Source organism: Athene cunicularia (assembly GCF_003259725.1).
Source record: "Athene cunicularia isolate RWA chromosome 2 unlocalized genomic scaffold, athCun1 chr2_part1, whole genome shotgun sequence".
Classification (NCBI taxonomy): domain Eukaryota; kingdom Metazoa; phylum Chordata; class Aves; order Strigiformes; family Strigidae; genus Athene; species Athene cunicularia.
In genome coordinates this window covers 34,717,535-34,737,757 of record NW_020799095.1, presented here as the reverse complement: position 1 = coordinate 34,737,757, position 20,223 = coordinate 34,717,535, and the positions used below count along the sequence as shown (strand labels likewise).

The window sequence follows — 20,223 nt, the reverse complement described above, 5'->3', positions numbered from 1 at the left end:
AAAACACCAGCACTTGGGATATTGGATAAAAAAGCTATCTATAGGTTGGGTTTTTTTACCACCTATACTTGGTAAGAAAGTAAGGTACACCTGAAGAGAGGGTTTAAATCTGCAGCCCTTTGTGAGTTTTCCCACACACAAAAACTAGGCACATCATAAACCACAAATCCCTCTCTCTTCAGCATGTCCAACTCCCTGAGCTAGCAAAGCAGGTGTGCTGGCTTCTCTCTCACTGGCTGTGAGCACACAGACCTCTAATGTAGAGAGTACCTCATTTGACCTCAAGGCACGAAAAGTAGGCAGTGTAAGCTGGAGTTGCAATGCCTAACCCTATGGTAAGTTGAATCCTTAAAAGACTTGCCATCATAAAAACTGAAGCTATATTAGGAAATATGTTCCCTGTTAATGGCTTAACTATTCAACCATCTTTGGTCTCCCCCTTTCAGAGACACTGACCAAAATAGCTATAATCAGTACCTGCTGGTTCCCTCCTGTTGCTGCAGCTGTAAAAGTAACGCTTTAGAAATAACAGTGCAAGATCTTTCATTTGCATTCCTGACACATCTCACTTGCACGGTCCACAAAATGCATTCATTAACAGATCAACAAAATAGCTGAAGGAGGCTTTCTTCAAATGTTCCACTCCTTTCTGAGCACAGGAGGAATCATCCGATCATTTCACCAATTTATCAAAGAAAAGGCCCACCCTGTACCAGGAAAGATATATTCTACTGCATTTTGTTGCTAGGCAGTCCTCTGCATTTAAAAACAATTATTTATTTATATGAACTTCTTTCTCCATCCTCCCTACCAAGCTGCTTGGGGTGTTGGATAAACAACTGTACAATAAAAACAGCATAAAAGCTGAAGGACAAAATATTTAAGAGCAAAATGAACAGTTGTCACCAGAACTAAGAATGAGACTGTAAACAGAAACCAAAATAACTGAACTCCAGGGAGCCAGGGAGAAACACAGCAATTTTTTAAAACGAAAGTCAGGGTGGTAAGATAGATAGGAAGATAGATATCAGTGAGATAAAACACCTAAGCAGTGAGACCCCATATCTGAGACTGGCCAAAACAAACACTTGAAGACCCACATTTAGATGAGGAGCTGGCAGTATTCAGAAGGCCATGACCTTCTTTTTCTTCAAGGTTCTTGAACACTGACTATATATATCACAACTATCTATGATTTAAAACAAGCCCATTCTGGCAAATTTTGATAGGATTGCTTGGGACATGTCTGAGAAAAATGCATTACTTTAGATGGTCTAAGGAAATGAACCTAGCAAATTCAGTGTCTCATGCTACAAAACTTCATCTACTTTATGAAGGACACACATGGAGGGTAAAAACCCATTTCTTTGAACTTGCTTAGGTAACTACAAAATCTCAAGAATGTCTGCCATGCTTGCTAGACCAAACGTACTCAGTGTTTAGCAACAGGGAATTCTCTGTCTGTTGGGATTCTAGAGGGCTTTCTGCGAGAGAATGGACATGCGAGCAATCCTGCGTGAGAACAAGACTGGTAAGAGCCTCAGCCGAGCAAGAATGCGATAAGGATGTGACCCTGAATGAGGGGGGAGAAACTCGATGAGACAAACAGCCCCCGGAAGGGGTTGGGATGGAAGAGGAAGTTCCACAAGGCAGGAAGCCTGGCAAGGCTGATGGGGCACTTCTTATCAAATCATAAGAAGGTTTAAAGCGCAGGCTAAGTTAACTGTCCAGTCTTGAGGGCTTGTACTGCATGTTACTCACGTGTGCAGGAGAACATTATAAAAGGGCTTTCTTAGTTGTAATAAATGGGCATTGCTTGATCACACTGGTCGTGTGCATACTCGGCTCTCCCACATCTGTCCTTTATTTCTACTTCCTTCTTTCACTCTGAGTGGTTAACTTTTTTTTTTTTTTTTTTTCTGTTCTCTAACCTATTTCTTAATCAGTTAAGACTAAACATTACCTGAAGTTAGATCAAGGTTCCATACTTTTTCCCCCCATTTATTGAAAATAGCAGAGAATGACTTTTCCCAACTCTACTGCCTTTTTAATAATTCATTCTCTGTCAACTTGATCCATATCTGGGGCCTTGTCATTAATATGAACAATAACACTGTGGTATAAAACATGATTAGTTACCTGTTATTAAATTAATTTAATGTCTACACCTTCCTGATCACCTCTGATGTCTGCTATATACACTACAGAGTCAAATCAGAAATGAGTGACTTTCACGACTGCATCATTTGAAATGTTTTTGATTTTATTGGGTTGGTCCAGTCTATAGACACTTGAGGAAAGTCTAATATACTAGAGGTTTCTTTTCCAAATGTAATAAGTGCTGATGGCACCCTAAACAGAGAAGATACCATGCCTGAGAAAATATGTGCTCCTTATTCATTAATTCCCTCTACCAACAGCAGTAATCATAGTGCACAGAAAGACATCTCAGCTTAGGGTCAAAACAGATTGTTTCCTTTCCTGTAAAACTAGCAATGTGGAATGTTTTTTTGTTCCAGAAAAGTTACAGAAAGAGCAGATAAAAATGATATTTAGATTTTTTAAATATTCTTGGTGACATCAGAAATTGGCAGATACCTTATTGTTACCAACACTAAATCTATTAAACTTGCTTAAGACTTAAACTGTAGGTATTTAGGATATATTCTGATTCATCTATCTTCCAAAATTCCTGTGTCTTCATAAAATAGAGCACAGAGCCTTACGCTGAACTAACAGTTAATAAAGATGTTAGGGTTTTAAAAGACTTGTTATGACAGCATTTTGCCTTCTCTTCTTGTAGCAATGACTGGTGATTACCTGAACACAGAATGCCTGCTACTATGGCAGTAACTTATTTGGATTATGATTTCAAAGATGTAAATATGCCTTGAGGCTTGGAAAGTAGATACAAGTTTAGTAGATATGAATATAAATAGCTGACTAAACCCAGCACACAGACTTTTACAGATTAGTTCATTAGAGATTTCAAGGCAATGTCATCAATAAAGACAGAAAAAAGGATGAGCTAACTCCATGGGCCAGGAAGCTCTGCTAGTTTCAAAACAACATTTCAATGGTTTAGCATGCTGGTGATTTCAGATTAAGAGTCTGAGAGAGCAAGCTGAACACTGAGAACACTTGCTCTGTACCCCAATACATGCTATACTTGAGAGGACTATGCTAGTTCAGAAAGTAAGCAAGACTAGTAGACTTAACAATATACTACTGGAATATGAAAAATTATTTCAGACTCTGGCTACTGTTGCAACTTGCACACTTGGATTGACACGGAAGGAGAGATCTGAAGATTAAATCATAGCTTTAAGGTTTAAATTATTTCCTATTAGCAAATTCCCAAATTTAGAAGGAAGATATCTCTGAACAAGATACGATACTTGAAGGAAAAGTGGAAAGAACATCCTTAGGCCAACAAAATTTGCTTAACTTTTCTTTCTGAATGTCATTATAGTCTGCATAAGTACCAGTGTATGCTAGACAAAATATATATGTTGGATATACATGTAACAGGTTTAAACATTTCAGTGAAAATTACAAAAAAAGTTTAGATCATACAGGAAAAACAGTATCAATATGCATTTAGTAGAAAAAAAAAGTTAAATGAAAAACTATTAAGATTTCAGTTTATCCAAAAATGTTTCTTCACCAAACTTTATATGCACCCCATGAAGTAGAACCAAACCTCTCTGTAATATGCTCTCGGACAGCAGATGCCTGCAGCAGCAATGCACTGCTGCCTGAATAGGAGCCAGCCATGATGGCAGTAGAGGGCATGCTTTCCTGTGAGAAATTCATAACACAACTCTACTCCATCACAAAGCACTGAGATTTCATCACACTCAAGAAACACACTCTGCCTTTGCAGCAGATCTGCCCATGTGCACCAGTCCAACAGATTTGTTGACATGTGTCAGAATTAATGTGTGCATACACTATGGCTACAGTTTGCATTTTTCAGTGATATGGCCCTTCAGAAAACCAATCACCCTGACACTGATAAAGTTTCCAGGTATTCCAAATGACTGCTTAGGCTTACTTCTGCCTGCTTTTTTTGGCTAACTGCCTTACTCACTACCCCTGAGTCAATCTCACACTGGACATACAAAACAAGGACTTTTTATTGTCTGCATTATGTAAGAGGAGAAGAAAACAAGTAATGGGTAGTTCTTACTTGCCAAGGGATCTAAGGCATCTGAAGGATTACAATAACTTGTACTCGCATTGCTGTTAGTCACAAAAATCTTGCCTAATCTAGCATGCATCTGAACCCCCTCCAGAACTACCACTCCACACAAACAAAAACCCACTTAACTCAGGCCAGCACCGAACTATGCAACATCTAACTCCCTTCTGAGCCCTCTTCAGCTGTTAGCGTGTAGGAACCAGTCTTGCTGGCAAGGCCAGACCAGGGGACTGAATAACCTCACTCAAGATATGGAAAAGCCATTTTAAATCCCTGATTAGTTTGAGAGAGTTCATACACCTTTATCTGTAATAGCATGCCAACCGTTAGGCATCTCAATGATCTGAAGGCTGGTCTGTTCTCAACCCACTCTAGCAGAGCTGCTCCAGCTTACATGGAATACTTGAACGCATTCACCAGGACAGCCTGTACCTTATGAGCTCAGGTCACTCCACTAAAAATGGGCAAATTGAATTACAAATTCATGATTCCGTGACTATTCAGTAGAAGACTGAAATATTCATTTGAGTAAAATTGTGACCTCTTCTTGCTCTTGCTCCTCAACATTGCAAGCATTCCCACTGTTCTCCTTGTTATCTTAAATGCTGCAGATTGAGGCTTTCTAGTGGGAGAAGTGGACTTTCTTCTTACTTTTCCCTGTTGCTTTGTTTATCCTTTAATGTCTTGTCATGCAAGTTGGGTGCAGCTCCATAGAAATCACTAGTTTTAAAATTGCTGTCAGTGTTTTTATGGTTTAATCTTTTCAAGCCTAAATCAAATATTCTCAGATAATTCTCACAGGGTACCTATCATCTCTAGCAGTATAAAACCAGTTGCATGCTAACAGAACTTTGAGAAGACAAAAAATTCACCATCAAATGTGTCCTTGCTCACACCTTTAATAAATTATTTTTAAACACTTTCATTGCTATTATTAGTAACAGCCATTTGTAATGTGATTCTTACCCATTGATTGGGACCCTGCTGTGCACACACAGCTATGCCAAACATCCCTGTACCAAAGAGTTCATAATTTAAATATGAGATGAGAAACCACATATCAATACAGAGGAAGCACAAGGAAAGAATAAAAGATTTATCTTCTACAATTATATAAGCGGTGGTTTAGGAAAGGAGAAGAAAGATTGCTAAGAGTAAGTAGTAAGAAATAACTGTATGCAAGCAAGGAACAAGCACTGAATGTACAATCTGTGGTTTTACAGATATCTTCTATAACATGCAATCATGACAATGTCAGAAAAGTCAGCACGATATCAAGGTACAAGATGTCACTTCTGTCTTGTCATTTCTATACTGTTTGGTTGCTCAATTTTTGATAAATTTTCCTGTCGCTATATTAGACTTTTTGCTGTGTTTTAATTCTCAGGGGCAAAGTTCTTTATTCTTTTTTCTCACTATCATCCCTTCCTTTTTCTCTTTACATTGATTTTACTAACTAAGCAATATGCAAAAAGGCTTTAGCACCACAGCTTGTTTAAAGGATTAACATCAAAGAACAGTGAAAATTGTGGATGATCTAAATAATTTAATATAACCCTGATAAGTGATAAACTCTAAGAAAAGTGTATAAAAATGTTATTTTCTTCCACTTGCAACTTTTTGTGTGATGAAAGAACTTCATTTCATCCTCTTATTTTCTATGGGTTTTGTCCATATATATTACCTTGGAATTGCTTAATTTTTTTTTAGCTTTGAAATCCTCTCATCCATTTCTGGTAAGAGTTTTGATTGAATTGACATATTACTCTATTTGCTCTTCTTCTTTTCAAGAAAGTGCAGAATTTACTGAACTGTACCGTGCCAGTACAAGAAATCTACTTTGAATGCAGATTTCAAAGAGAGATCACCACATGGATGGTGTATATTTGCTATGAAGGACACAATATTCCTTAAGAACTTCCTCAAAACTTGCATGTATTTGCAGAGCCATGTTTAGTCTCACAGAGGCAAAGGATCTAGAAATCAAATAGTCGGTATAAAACAGTTTGCTGAAAATACCAATGCTTTTTCTATGTGGTCCTAATATACAGAATTGTATGCAATAAATCAAAAGGTTTGTATCACACAGGAAAAAGCTGGTTCTTGTAAAGACTAATTGCTTGCTCTAGTTAACATCTTTTCCATCCCCAGTACTCCTATTACTTCTAGGAACAGAAATTTCACCTCTCCCTACTTGATGTGGTATAGATTTAGACCCAGACTCTACTCTTTTGAATGTTTCTTTTTCAGAAACCAATCTAGCTAGTTTCATAGAAAACTTTTTACCTGTTGGGCCCTATTTTTTTTAACCCTAGCAAACTAAAATTTTGAGTATTTCTGCCAGATAACTCTATTATTACGAATAATAGAGGAAATACAGCATATCTTATATATTAGTACTTGTTGATGTGTTTGGATGATTTTATTTTGCAACGTATATTTTATGTTGTAAACTTGCCTCTGCTCTTGTAAGTATTCATACTACTTTCTTCCAGTTCCTCTCTGTGAGTAAAAATCTAATATCTTATTTACATCAGGTGATAAGTGGTTTGGGGGTAAAAGCATGATTTAAATCCCACTAATCATCTATCCCAGAGTTTAGAAATGATAAGTTTAAAAGTGCTACACAGTAATGAAAACTTTCCACTATAACTATTATAATTCCATAAGATTTTTTTCCAGTGCAAACATTTCATTAGTTATCATGTAATTTTGACTGAAAACTGCTTTAAAATGTCTAGCAACTGGTATTAAAAACCATAAAGATATCATTGCCTGCATATACTTGGTTCTCAGCATGTAGAATTCTGAATAAGGGCAGTCTCATCTCTGATGGGTGAAATCTCCTTTCTTAAGGATCTTGTCCAAAACCATCAACTTTTCTTTTTCTCCATTGTAATGTATTGAATTTCTCATCTCTCCTAATCATTAACCATTAATCCTCCTCCATGCTGTGACACTTAAACTCTAAGTAGATGGTTAGGAAATACCTAATGTATTCATACATAAAAGAAGAGGAACTGAGAAGAAGAAACGAGTGAGGAAAAAACGCCTGTTTCAGCTCCTGTATTATTCACAGTGAACAGGCGTTGAGATGGAGATCCTGCCTTTTCCTTTTCCTGTGTTGACACAGAGTACTCTGTCAAGTGGCATGGAAGTTGATAGTAAGATACCATGACTGAAATTTATCTCCCACCAACAAGCAGTCTCTCAGGTGCTAAACTAGTTAGTGAAAGTAAATCACTGACGTCAGGACTATGCCCTACTGAGAATATGTCAAATGTTGACTACAACTTTTAATATTTTTCTTTCTGGTACAGTTCAATCCTGGCTTATCTATACTATCAAAAACTCTTGCCTTTAGTTTTAAAGTTTAATAAAAATGTGGTATATCATTTTTCATTATCTTTCCTGTAAAAGTTCTATCACATTTATATTTTGAACTAATACATGAGAAAGCCTTTCTTCATGTGTTGATTTCTTCATAAACTTAAGTCACTACAGTAAAATCTGAACATATTCTAAAACATTGTGCATATTGACTCAGTTCATTTGCTCAGTGGTGAATGTGAGCATCAAAACACGTTTGGCTGAGAAAAAATATTCCTATCCTTTCTAGCCTATATGTCACTGAGATCCAACAGAGTTATATAAAATAAAGTACATAATCAGTACTCTAATTCAGCAGAAACAGGGGGGCCAAGTGAAGATTTTTACTACTTAGATTTCTTCCTACCAGGTATTGTTCAGTAATTCCTTTGCTTACTGGGGTGCTGCTGTGGTGCTATGCTCAAGTGCTAGCCAAGCCCCTAATGGTTTAGCTTTAGAAAGCACAGCAAAAATTATGAATTATTATAGCATGGTTCCAGGGATTAGTAAGGAGTTAAGTAAGGGGTTCGTAGGGAGAAGAAGGAAAGGGGCAAGTCTGGAGTAATGGCATTTACTACCTTGAAAAGAAGACATTAATGTAGGGTCTTCACCTACAAATTCTTATATATGCACGTAAGCATATTCATACAAGTTACATCAGCGGAATTATGAGTAAAGAAGAAAAACCAAAAGACCTTGCCCTGCTCCCCTCACCATAAGACTAATTTCACTGAATGAGGGACTGACAAGACTGTATCACATAAGCCCCTGCAAACCAGCAGTGCAAGACAGTCATTTAAAATAAAAACATCAATGAAAACACAATGTGGCAGTTGGTTCAGGTCACTGACTGCTGTCCTTTTCTCTCCAGCTCTCAAGCCCTGCACACACACATATACTTGGCTATTCAGTGAACCTAGATTCTGACAAATGTGTCTCTCAAACTCAGTTATCAAAAAACCTCTCGAGTAGCAGAAGTAACACATCCCTAGTATAATCCTGTACTGTCCCTCTGGATTCATGGAAGGAGGACACCAGGTTTTGTTTTGGTATCGCAAGTAATGTCAAGTATAAACATGGGAATCCAAGATGTGAAGGAATAGTAGTATCAGTACCTGTACCTTCACTGACCTATCTACAGCCTGTCATTTATGAACCCCACTATGTTTCAACAACATCACATATTTTATCACATGATACAAAAACTACAACCACGTGACTTTATTATGTGCCTGCACACTGCCCAGTTGGGTAGTCTCTACACTTGCAGGTTTGTAAGACCTGTTTGGATAAAGCTCTGTCCTGGTTCAGCTAGGATAGGGTTAAGTTTCCCCAGAAGAGAGGGGGAAGGGATCTCCAGCCATCTTATTCATACCATGATGATGTCAGGTCCAGTGCGGAAGCATGGGAACTTTTGCCTTTGTGGCTTTGGTGGCGGGGAGCACATGGCGGGCTTGTTCCGTAATCATTGTGGTATTTCTCTGTATATCTTCTGTCTTGTTTACTGTTATTGCTGTTTATTGTTGTTATCATTGCTACTGGTGTTGATGTTCAGATTGTTTATCACACTGTTGTATTAAATTTCTTCTTGTTTTAACCCAGGGTTTGTGCCCCACTTCCAGCCCAACCGGCTGAGGGTGGGGGACGGGCAACAGCAACGTGGTCTCTGGTCTTGGCAGGGCCTAAACCACCACAAGCCCTTAGTAACACTGTCTTATAGCTAGTCTTACAGCTGACCCTCCTTTGCACAGGAGGTTGGACTAGAGGTCTCTTGAGGTCCCTTACAGCTTGAGGTAACCAGTGACCATAGCACACACACATACTCAAATACACAGAACAACCTCCTCACCAATTTCACCGGTAAAATTTCTTAGAATTTATGATGTCATAGCTCTGCCGAGTTTCCAATATCCCAAACATTTGTTCATATACACAGAGATACCAATATCTAATCAAGGTCAGGAGACCTGTAGCTGTGGCTACTCACAGTTCTAGATGTGGACAATCGTATATACAACTACTTCTAGTTATCTCCTTGGTAGTAGCTACTATATTTTTCAGGACAGCTATGTAGATGAGTGACAACAGAACCATGAAGAACTATGACACTGTCCATCTTGTTTTTCTGCAATTTCAAATACACTTATTCAAAAAGCAGAAATTCTTCAATGCCTGCTTCCTGTTAATAAGACCAGTCATAAATATTTTTCTTAGTGTGGTTCAGGGCAAGGACACAAGTGTTTCCAGTGCCTATGAGGCTTCTGTACTTTGAAGCACAAGCTTGTAACACAGAGGCTACACCAGCTTAGCTTTGGCTTTTACATTCAAAGCAACCTGGCTCTCAAAAAAAAAGCTATTGGTTTACTGGCTACTTGTTAACTTCAAAAAGTGTGTTTGTCTGACAAGGACACTGACTGAGAGAGACAAACTATTGCATAACCTTCTGTCTGGTTCCCTCACTTCTCTGCCCAAGCAAGACAACATACATATAAAATCCTGACAACATGGTATTTGAAATCTTCCTTTTCTACTAGCAAGTGGAAAGATCCTTTTGTAGAGTTCTAGGGAAATATGTAGTGATTATCTCAGAGCAGATAGTTACACCGTGTCCTTGGACTTCAGTAACATGAACACTATACTAAAGACAGGCATGTTCTTTAGCTACTGTGAAACAAGAACAATAAAATGATGGGTGTTCACTGCAAAAGCTTTTAAAACTATTTTATGAGTAAAGAAGATGTAGTTATATGCTGAAAAAGAATCAAGCTAAAACACCTGGGGTATCAGTGCTAAATGCGTTGGAAAAAGCAAAACCTTTCAGTTGGCCTCATTGAACATCAACACGTAAGGAATGAACAGTGACCGAGCTCCTGTAATGCATCCCTTATAAGCATAATTGAGGGACAAATGCATAAAAGTACTATGCACTATTCCATTTTCACATTCATTAATGCCAAATGCAGAGCTTTCCAGTGACCTTCCTCTGCTCAGGGCTGTGACTAATGGAGCTACCACAGTCTAATCCTCCCAACACTCATGGCTCACTTCTTCCATGCTAACGTACATACAGATCATTCGAGTGAAAAAAGCCCAGATCCACATCTAAGCTCCACTACTCCCCACTCCTCCTATTCCTTCTCATAACACAAAAGGGTTAAGTCTTTCTAGCTTGAATGTGAAAGAGGGAGTAACACAGTCCCAGAAACAGATCCTAACATCTAACTACATGCAACAAGATGTCTGAGCACAAAGTTTACTCCAGGCTTCACTACTGAACTGCTTCATGAGCATGAGGAAGTCAATGCACTGACACCCAGCAGCTCCATTTCTCTAAACTGATAGCAATATTGCCTCACTATAGTTAGAGGTTTGGGGAAACAAGGGATGTCAGTAAAGACAAAGAATTTGGATTCTTTAGCCAAAGGAAGAGAAGACTAAATGGAAAAATCCTAACAGTCTTTAAAAAGATACTCCTCAACCTCCTAAGATAGCTCATCTTATGGTCTAACTGACCTCGCTGTTATTATTTCCCCCCCACTGACTAAGATAACTTTCATGTGCTGGAATTTAAACCTAGTACTTCTTACTTGCTATATCAAGAACACAGAGAAGAAATTATTCCCTTCCTCTTTGCATCATGGTACTCACTAACATTTATCACTGGCTATAGGAATTATATCATAATATTATATGGATTTTGGAGTGCATTTTGGAGTTTCAGTTAAAGTAGACTACTAGTATGAAAAATACTATATAATAATATATCAGATAACCCACAGTTGCCTAGGGTAAAATTCATCACCATTTGAAGCAAGTACCCCAGGCTTCCTTTACAGTCAATGAAGCCTTGGCCATGATCCACTTCTTCTTCAAGTTCCAAGTCTAAAATGAGTCATAAAAGGCCCAGTTTCTCTTCACTATTTGGTGAGCATAGGTTGAATGTTTCAGCTATGGATACACATACACATAAAAGAAACACAGAATAATTTCATTTGCAAGGGAGATACAGAGGTCATCTAGTCCAGCCTCCTGCTCAAAGCAGGTTTAATCAGGTCAGGTCACTCAGAGCTTCATCCAGTCAAGTCCTGATACCTCCAAGGATGGACATTCTACAAACTCTGGGCAACCTGTTCCAGTATTTGACCACCCTCATGGTAGAAAAATGTTCCCTGCTAACTAATCAGAATTTCCTATTTTCCAACTTGTGTCCATTATAGATGTCTAAAATCAGCTGAGATTTGACCCCTAATGCAATTAACAGGCTACTCTCTTACAATATTGTGCTTGTGTAAGGTCTTTGCAGCGTGCAAAGAGTTTTCAAACCTGTGTTAATGCAAGATGTGTTCCAAGCATTAGCAAGACAGGGACTGAGAGAAGGTCTAAAAGCTCCACCATAGTCAGTATTTCTGAAAAGGAAAGTAATGACAATCCTCCCCTCAGATGGCAAGTACAGAAGTTAAGAGACTCCTCCATAAGAAAGACAGGTTTTGGCTCTCTATTAAAAATCTAAGAATAAAGGAATATAAGCAAAATCAATTAGAAAGCTCAGCATTCATTTGGAGGAGGACCATCGATAATTGGAAAGACTAGGTAAAGGGAAATCAGAGATGCTACTCTGAGAACTAGAGAAAACACAAGAAATAAGCACCTCAGAAATGAGAGCTGCCCAACAACTGCTGGGTAAAATCTATGCATTTGTAATAGACAAAGCTCATCTGCCTGCTTATAATTCAAGAAAGATCAGTGTGTTGTTATCAGTGTAGCAGAATTTGAATAATAAATTTTGGTGAAGACCATCATTTGCACTTCCCATTTGGTTAGAAGGTCATTGTAACAGCTGTTTTTCTCACCAAAAGCAGCTGGCTGGTGATATTATTTTTCAATTAATGATGCTACACTATGAATACATTAGTGCATGTAGTCATGAAAACAATGACAATTTGTGAAAGAAATTAAGTGATGTAACAAAGTAGGTTTTGGTTTACATTTAATTGGAGGGTAGGGAGTCAGAGATGCAATAAAGCCCTTCTGGACACAGCAAAATTTGTATGCTGAAGGCCCTCAAAACATTCCAAGACAGACAGGGTAAATGGTTCTAGAAGAAGCGAGAATTAGAAAAGTGGAGTGGAGAGTAAAGATACAAAAGAGTTAAAGTAATGTGGAGAAACTCTGTGGGGATTTTGAATTTTAAATAAGAACGTAATTTTACACTGAATCCTTAAATGAGCAGAGGTTGGATTTATTTAGAAGTGATATGTTGCCATTTTACCTCTTTACATTGTACATGTGCCAAGGCAAGCTGTACAATTCTGCACTTAGTTGAGTGTGAAAGTAAAGATTTTTGGTTATACCTTCCAAATCACAATAGAAAGAGATGACACAAAAAGGAAAACAGCCATATGTTAAAGGAGAACACTTTACTGCAGTGATGCTTGCCTGGCCCAAACTGGTGAACCCCATTCCATATTTTAGCTTGAATTTCATGCTAGCTGTGAAAAACATAGCCTAATTCGGGTATATAAGAGGCGAGATCTATATTAATTAGTCTAAAGCTCTAATGTACTCCTCTATCATAAAATGAAGACCAAATCCAATAGTTGAAACAACTTTACCTCTGTGTGCTCTGTTACCAAGTCTTTAACACCACCACTGAGTTGCAGAATATTCCCAATTCTTCTCAGAAACAAATAAAACCACCAAATAATAGGAAGAAGTAAATAAACTATGGATATGACCCAGGAAAAAGTAGATTTAAGATCTGCTTGGCAGATATGTGGCTTATAATCAATATGAAAATTGATAACCACGCTCCACACCTTGTTAAGAATGAATATGTGTGTGACTGTCAGCTGGTGCAAACAAGACTCTCCATTTACAGTGTTCTTTCTTTCTCACACCATCCTGCTGTGCTTTGTGTTCCTTTTCCAGACAATAAGCAAGTGAGCGTATTTAGATAATGTCCATGTACAGCAAAATGTCAAAAGTTCACATTCCAAGGACTCGCACCCCGTAATTCACACCTTGCAGAAACATAGGCTCTTCTTTCTTAAAGATTATGTAATACACCTCTCTGGTTATGTTTTATAGCCTTCACACATTTATTGTTCCACTCCCTTGCCCTAGATCAGAAACTGATGAAATCTTTAAGTGAATTGAGGGACAGGGATATTGAAATCCTGGTATTTCTGTATCAGTCCCAATGTCCTTTGTTTTTACAAAACCATATTCTTGTGGTTGGTAAAATCAGGATTAATTTCTCTGTCTGAACATTAATATGACCTCCCACTATCACACTCTACATCCCTCCCCTAAGACCTTGAAAATAGAAATGATAAAACTTCTCTCTTTTTTGTTTCAGCCTGTAGGAGTAACAGCCTGATTAGTAATTACCTGTGTAAGAAAGAAAGAGAGCCTCAGCAAAGAGTGTGGGAGCATAAAGCTACTATAAGAGAGAAGTCAGGTCGTACACTTTGCATATTAGTTTCAAAAAGAATGTGTTCTCACTGGACAATTTTATATAGCATGAGAACAACATGTGCAGACAAGGACAAGCTCTAGTCAAGTATTTACATCCCAACTGGGAGACAGGATAATCAGGAATTTTCAGAAAAAGATTTTTCCTCAGAATACACCAAATTGTCATTTTCTACTTGCTGTACATTTAACGTCACTAATGTCAGTGAAAAGAAAAGGGGGGGGGGGGGAATGTTTAAACATCAGTGAAAAACTGAGGGGATGCTTCAGTTATCATACCCTTCCCTCCCATTTCCTTTCCTTTCCTTTCTTCTCCCTCTGCATTTAGCAGTTGTGTATGGGTATCTCTTGCATCTAACAGTATGGTTCTTCCTCAAGTCAACTGCTAAGTGATAAGTCTTTTTCCACCAACAGAATCTCAGTACCCCTGACGCTGAGCACCTGAAGCCTAAAGATAGACAGACATCAAAGGACATCCATCTTTTGTGAAATAGAACAGTAAGAGGATCAAGACAAGAACTGGGGAAGAAACTGAAGAATCAGACAGGTAAGCAGACTGCAGACACAGCTTCAAGAGCTATGATGAGGCTTCTGGTATACTTTGGAGTTGAGGTTGTACAAACACTGACTGGTTCTTATAGAGCCTCTGCCTGGAGAGCCCACTACATGGCTCCAGGGTTCTCTGGGAAAGCAAAGAGGAGGCAGCAACGGAAAAGAAACCCCTTGCATCATGCTTTATACTATGAACTTCTATAAATGCTTCACAGCATTTCTAGACCAGCTGAGAAAGCAGTGCATGGGCTTCCTGTTCTGCTCACTGGAAAAGAATATGAAAGAAGCTCTGAAAACCCTGGGGAGAGGTATTGCAAGTTGTAAAAAGCCTTTGTACAACATGGAAAAAACAAAACTTCTTTCTTCCTGACATCTGCAAAGTGAAAGATGAAAAAACACATGAAACTATCCCAGAAATGCACACACTTTTTCTTTAGAACTTGTAAGGCCCATGATTCAAAAAATAACGTATAAAAATTCCATTAGGATTTGTGTTTATTATAGTATTCTTCATACCCAATTCTACTACAGTTTATTTGCTACTTGTTCTGCAACTGCTAAGGAGTTTGGTTTTCCAGACAGTATCTCAGTAACCACATGATGATTTGTAAAAGCACGGAAGATTCTGATTACTGAGGAAAAGAGAACATAAACATATTTTTAAATAATCCACAATGCCATCTCTGTTTCTGTCTCCTGATCTGCACACTTTCTATCAACTTCATTTACACTGATGTCTTGCTTTATCTTGTCATTATATTGGGTTTATGTGGCAACTAACAAACTCGGGTTTTCTGGAATTTTTGAAAAGATACAGGATCTATATTTCTGAGTTTTGTGATATATTCCTCATGCGACTTAAATTACTTTTTTTCCGTCACTTACAGCACAGGGATAATACCATCTCATTTTCCCAAATACATGGTATTGCAGGTGTCACATTAACATCAAAATATATGCCAGTAATACACTGAAATAATTACTCTCCTTTGTACCATATTCCAGTGAAACACTTGATATAATCAAGTTTTACACACCTTGCATATTTTTCCCATAGCATAGTTTAGAGGGGTATCATCTTTCAAAGCAGAAACTCAGCTTAACCCACTACACCTAAATCTTCCAAGTAAAAAACACTGGAAAGCTCCCTAAACTGAAAACGAAGAATTATTACAAATTCAGTAACACATTCCAGTTTCCTTAATAATTACAGAACACAGCACATTTTATAGTCAGATTAAACTAATCATTACATAAATATAGCTTTGACATTTATATTTTTACCAGGGTGAGTCATACAATAAATGTTGGCAAGGATATAACTTTTCAAAAAAGTTACAGTTTGACTTACCGGAAAGTACAGAAGAAGAGATCCAAAAAGAATGGTTTCCAACAGCACCAGCCCTGAAGCCCTGATACTCTAGAAGACAAAACCCAGTACAAAATATTAGAAAATTCTCTCTGTTTGCCATTTAAATGCTGGGTTCTTCGCAGAAGGCACTTCACTTTTGTCATTATAACACTTCCACAGTGATGCTTATGAAAGCACAGTATTAAGTTGTCTGTCATATTGGCATGCTCCACATTCCTTAATTCACAGACCTATTACAACGGTTGTGTTTTACAAAATCCAATTTAAAAAACCATTCCTATGTTAAATACTATTCAACACACATTACCTGGATACATTCTTAAACTGCTAAAAATTACTCTCAAGTGTGAAGAATTATGGATCATGGGAATTACGGATATGAATTTAACTGCAGAATTTGTTCTGTACTATTTAAATTTCAAGAAGTCCTTCGAACATTTTGATTTATTTAATATTAATGACTTGGCTTCTATAATATGTATGAATTTTACTGAATACAGAGTGTGCTCTTAGATTGAAAGCGCCTTTATTTTTCCTGAAATTTTGTACAAAGACGTTGATTCAGACATTAACTTGTCAGGACTGTAAAATACCATGTCATGTCCTCACTCATTCTAATGCAGTCTCTCCATTATAGTTTTCTTACATCTTTTTTTTTTTTTTTTAAATCAATTATTTTTCTAATATAAAATGCATTCCAGGAAGTTTGGCGATTTATGTATAGTGCATCTGTGCCTTATCTTAAAGACAAAACATCAACACTGCTTCCCATTTTTTAACCATATCCTTCCCCTGAAATATTGTTGCATATACTGTTCCAGAAGAAGGCAGTGCTTTCCCAAGGCAGACAGATAGGACAACAGAAGAGGCTTTCCCCAAAATCTTTTGAAAAATCCCCTTCTTTCATATCACAAAATCCTCTTCTGGGCTGGAATCAATGGTTTGTAGTAATCTCTCTAATGGTTTTAGATGGGAGAAGTTTATCTTTCAGAAGTAAGGCAATCATTAAAAAAAAAATTCTCTATCTGAATGGAAATTTTTGGTGCCCCAGGGTCCAGTTTCTGCTTGCAAAAGACTGGGGGAATTTTCTAGACAAAAATTCAGCTTTTCAGTGAATCTATCTTACTCTGATTTCCTGTTTCATCATTCATTTTCATTTCATTCAACTGGTCAGTTTTATAACATCCAATGTATTGAACATAGGTTGAAAGACATGGACAAAATTCTCAGGAAGCCTTTTTAATATGAGAAAATTATCAAGCTGCCCGGTTTCTAGCAATGGTGAAATTTTGCCACAAAGGTTGTCTAAAGCATATATATCAGCAGAGACGTTATCAACATATTGCGTAAGTGTCCACCTCAAAAATTATCACAAGAAGTTACACCCAATGCGTATTCACATCAAAGCTTCCATTTTAAAGAAAATACTAATATAACAGCTCCAGGGGCATCTTGGTGCTACTGATGCTATTTTGGTCACAGTTAAAGCCTGGAGTGAGGATTATGAATGGTTTTCCACTGGTCTTAAGATGATAAATTTAAGTGTTTGGTTTTTTTTTTTTTCCTATATTATGATGTTGGGTAAAGCATAAACACAATCCCAAATGCAAAAAGCTGGGAAACTATAACTGAAATGACAGCATCAGGTTTTTTAGGCTCAAGCGATCCCATTGTTCAATATCAAATTCAATTGAGTCAGTACTTTATATAATTTATTTCTGTCTTTTGGATAGATGGACAGCCTCATCAACTAGTCTGCTAATGTATAAAGATGGTCCAGCACTCCTGTACTGCTTTTCCCCATGTAACAGCCCTGCCTCATTTTGTCTAGAAGGATGCTCCAGAGACACTCACAAAGCATATATATATATATATATATATATATAAACATATCCACAACTTGTCCAATACATTGATCCAGTATTTGTGAGACATTCATTTGTTATAAGCATCCCTAAACAATTAACAAAGACCTGAAGGGACGATCCTATCTTTTACGGCTGCTGTAATGAAATTGCTTATGTACCCATAATTCTGTATTCAGATGCATTCTACTTTTTCAAATGGCTCTATAAAAATTAATATATATAAATAACTTTTCAAAACTGCTTTTTGCCAACACTTCTCTTCTGATCTAATGTAACACCAAAAACCTAGAAGTAAATGTTTATATGTCAGTTATGGAGTCATTAAATGGAATACTTCAAGGCTATTTTAATTAAGAAGTCACTAGGCTCCCGATATTTTATAGCTTAAACATTTGAAGATATGGATCATGTACACTGCTTTGACATGTATAATAGAAAGCATAAATATTTCTATAAGCTATAAGTGGCAGTATGAGTTATTTCACACTTCTGATGAACACATAAATTTAGCCTGAGCGAGATGTAAATTTTGTGTGCAGTAGATGAAAAAAAACCTTAGAAAAAGTTAAAATCTGCCTCCGATAACACAGGTTTCACACTTTGTGATGTCAAGTTCCCAGCAATATATCATAGAATTTTAAAAAGCATTATAGGACCATGTCCACAAGATTTCTTTTGTGGCTCTGATTCTGCCTTATCTGGGAGTTCCACACATTCTGATACAGTTTTTCTTCACAACATCTCTGTAAGACAATGGCACTTAACTAACTAAAAATAATGCAGAGGGGTCTGCCCAACAGCATACAAGACACTGGCAGAGGTCAGTGAAATCATATCTCTCAAGATTGATCAATACTCAAACCACTGAAGAACCTTTTTTTTTTTTTTCTTATTTTGTACAATGCATCTGTATATGACAGAATGGCCAAAAAAGTAACTGAAATAGGTATCATACAGAGAAGATGAAAACGATCTAAAAAAGATGATCTTCAAACAGCTTCTGTGTGAACATCCTTTTCTAAACAAGTCTTTTGCATCCTGATCAGTCTTTTCTTATGGAGTTTTTTTCTGAGCAGCATGATCATAAGATAACCTGTAGGGGCAAAAAACTTCACCATTTCCAGCTCTTCTTCCAAAACAATGCATTAACCCACGATTTTCTTCTCACTTGTGTTCTGGTAGGGACCATTCTCTGTGAATCATGTCTATGCACTTCTGTTTCCTGCCCTAAAAGAAGTGTGGCTTACAGAGCAACACTGGAACTCAGAATGAGCTTGAATCCAGGTTTTGACTGTGCTTTTACCTGTCTTTGATACCTGGACACGGAGGTTTTAACCCAATGATTACAGATACTACAGGATTCTTCAGCAAATAGAGTAGATATTTTGGCAGAGATGAATGCCATCCACAGTGATGAAAAAAAGCACAAAACTTCAAGTAAGAAATAGTACAACCAAAGACTTTTTTTTGCATGTGTAGAGAAAAGAAAAAAATGGGATGGAAATGAAGGTATCAGTAACTCTAATTGCTGATTTTCTCTACTGTAAAGTAAAAGGGATATTTTAATAACAAAAAAGTAAAATGAAAGCTTTTGATTTAGAAAAAAACATGTACACTGATTTAAAAAATACATGACACTTTTGTTTTTCAATAACCCCCATTATAGCCTAAGAGGTACAGTCCAGGAAGTAAAGTTGGTTGGATGGCCGGACCCAAAGAGTTGTGGTAAACGGAGTTAAATCCAGCTGGTGGCCAGTCATGAGTGGTGTCCCCCAGGGCTGGGTTTTGGGGCCACTCCTGTTTAACATCTTTATTGATGATCTGGACGAGGGGATCGAGTGCATCCTCAGTCAATTTGCAGATGACACCAGGTTGGGTAGGAGTGTTGATCTGCTCGAGGGTAGGGAGGCTCTGCAGAGAGACCTGGACAGGCTGGAGCCATGGGCTGAGCCCAACTGGAGGAGTTTCCATAAGGCCAAATGCCGGGGGCTGCCCTTGGGCCACAACAACCCCCAGCAGCGCTACAGGCTTGGGGAGGAGTGGCTGGAGAGCTGCCAGTCAGAGAAGGACCTGGGGGTGTTGATTGACAGCCGGCTGAACAGGAGCCAGCAGTGTGCCCAGGGGGCCAAGAAGGCCAATGGCATCCTGGCTTGTGTCAGCAATAGCGTGGCCAGCAGGGACAGGGAAGGGATCTTACCCCTGTGCTCGGCACTGGTGAGGCCACACCTCGATTCCTGTGTTCAGTTTTGGGCCCCTCACTACAAAAAGGACATTGAATGACTCGAGCGTGTCCAGAGAAGGGCAACGGAGCTGGTGCAGGGTCTGGAGCACAGGTCGTACAGGGAGCGGCTGAGGGAACTGGGGGGGTTTAGTCTGGAGAAGAG

The 20,223-nt window shown here is 38.0% G+C and overlaps 1 protein-coding gene across 2 annotated transcripts in view; it reads right to left on the bottom strand.

Moving 5' to 3' along the window:
* GPR158 (G protein-coupled receptor 158) overlaps positions 1-20,223 on the bottom strand; it is a 206,231-nt gene that overhangs the window by 71,915 nt on the left and 114,093 nt on the right. For both annotated transcript variants that reach the window (XM_026842789.1, XM_026842788.1), the window contains exon 5: positions 15,951-16,019. In XM_026842789.1, coding sequence (XP_026698590.1) covers positions 15,951-16,019 — 69 coding nt within the window. The remainder of the gene's footprint in view (positions 1-15,950; positions 16,020-20,223) is intronic.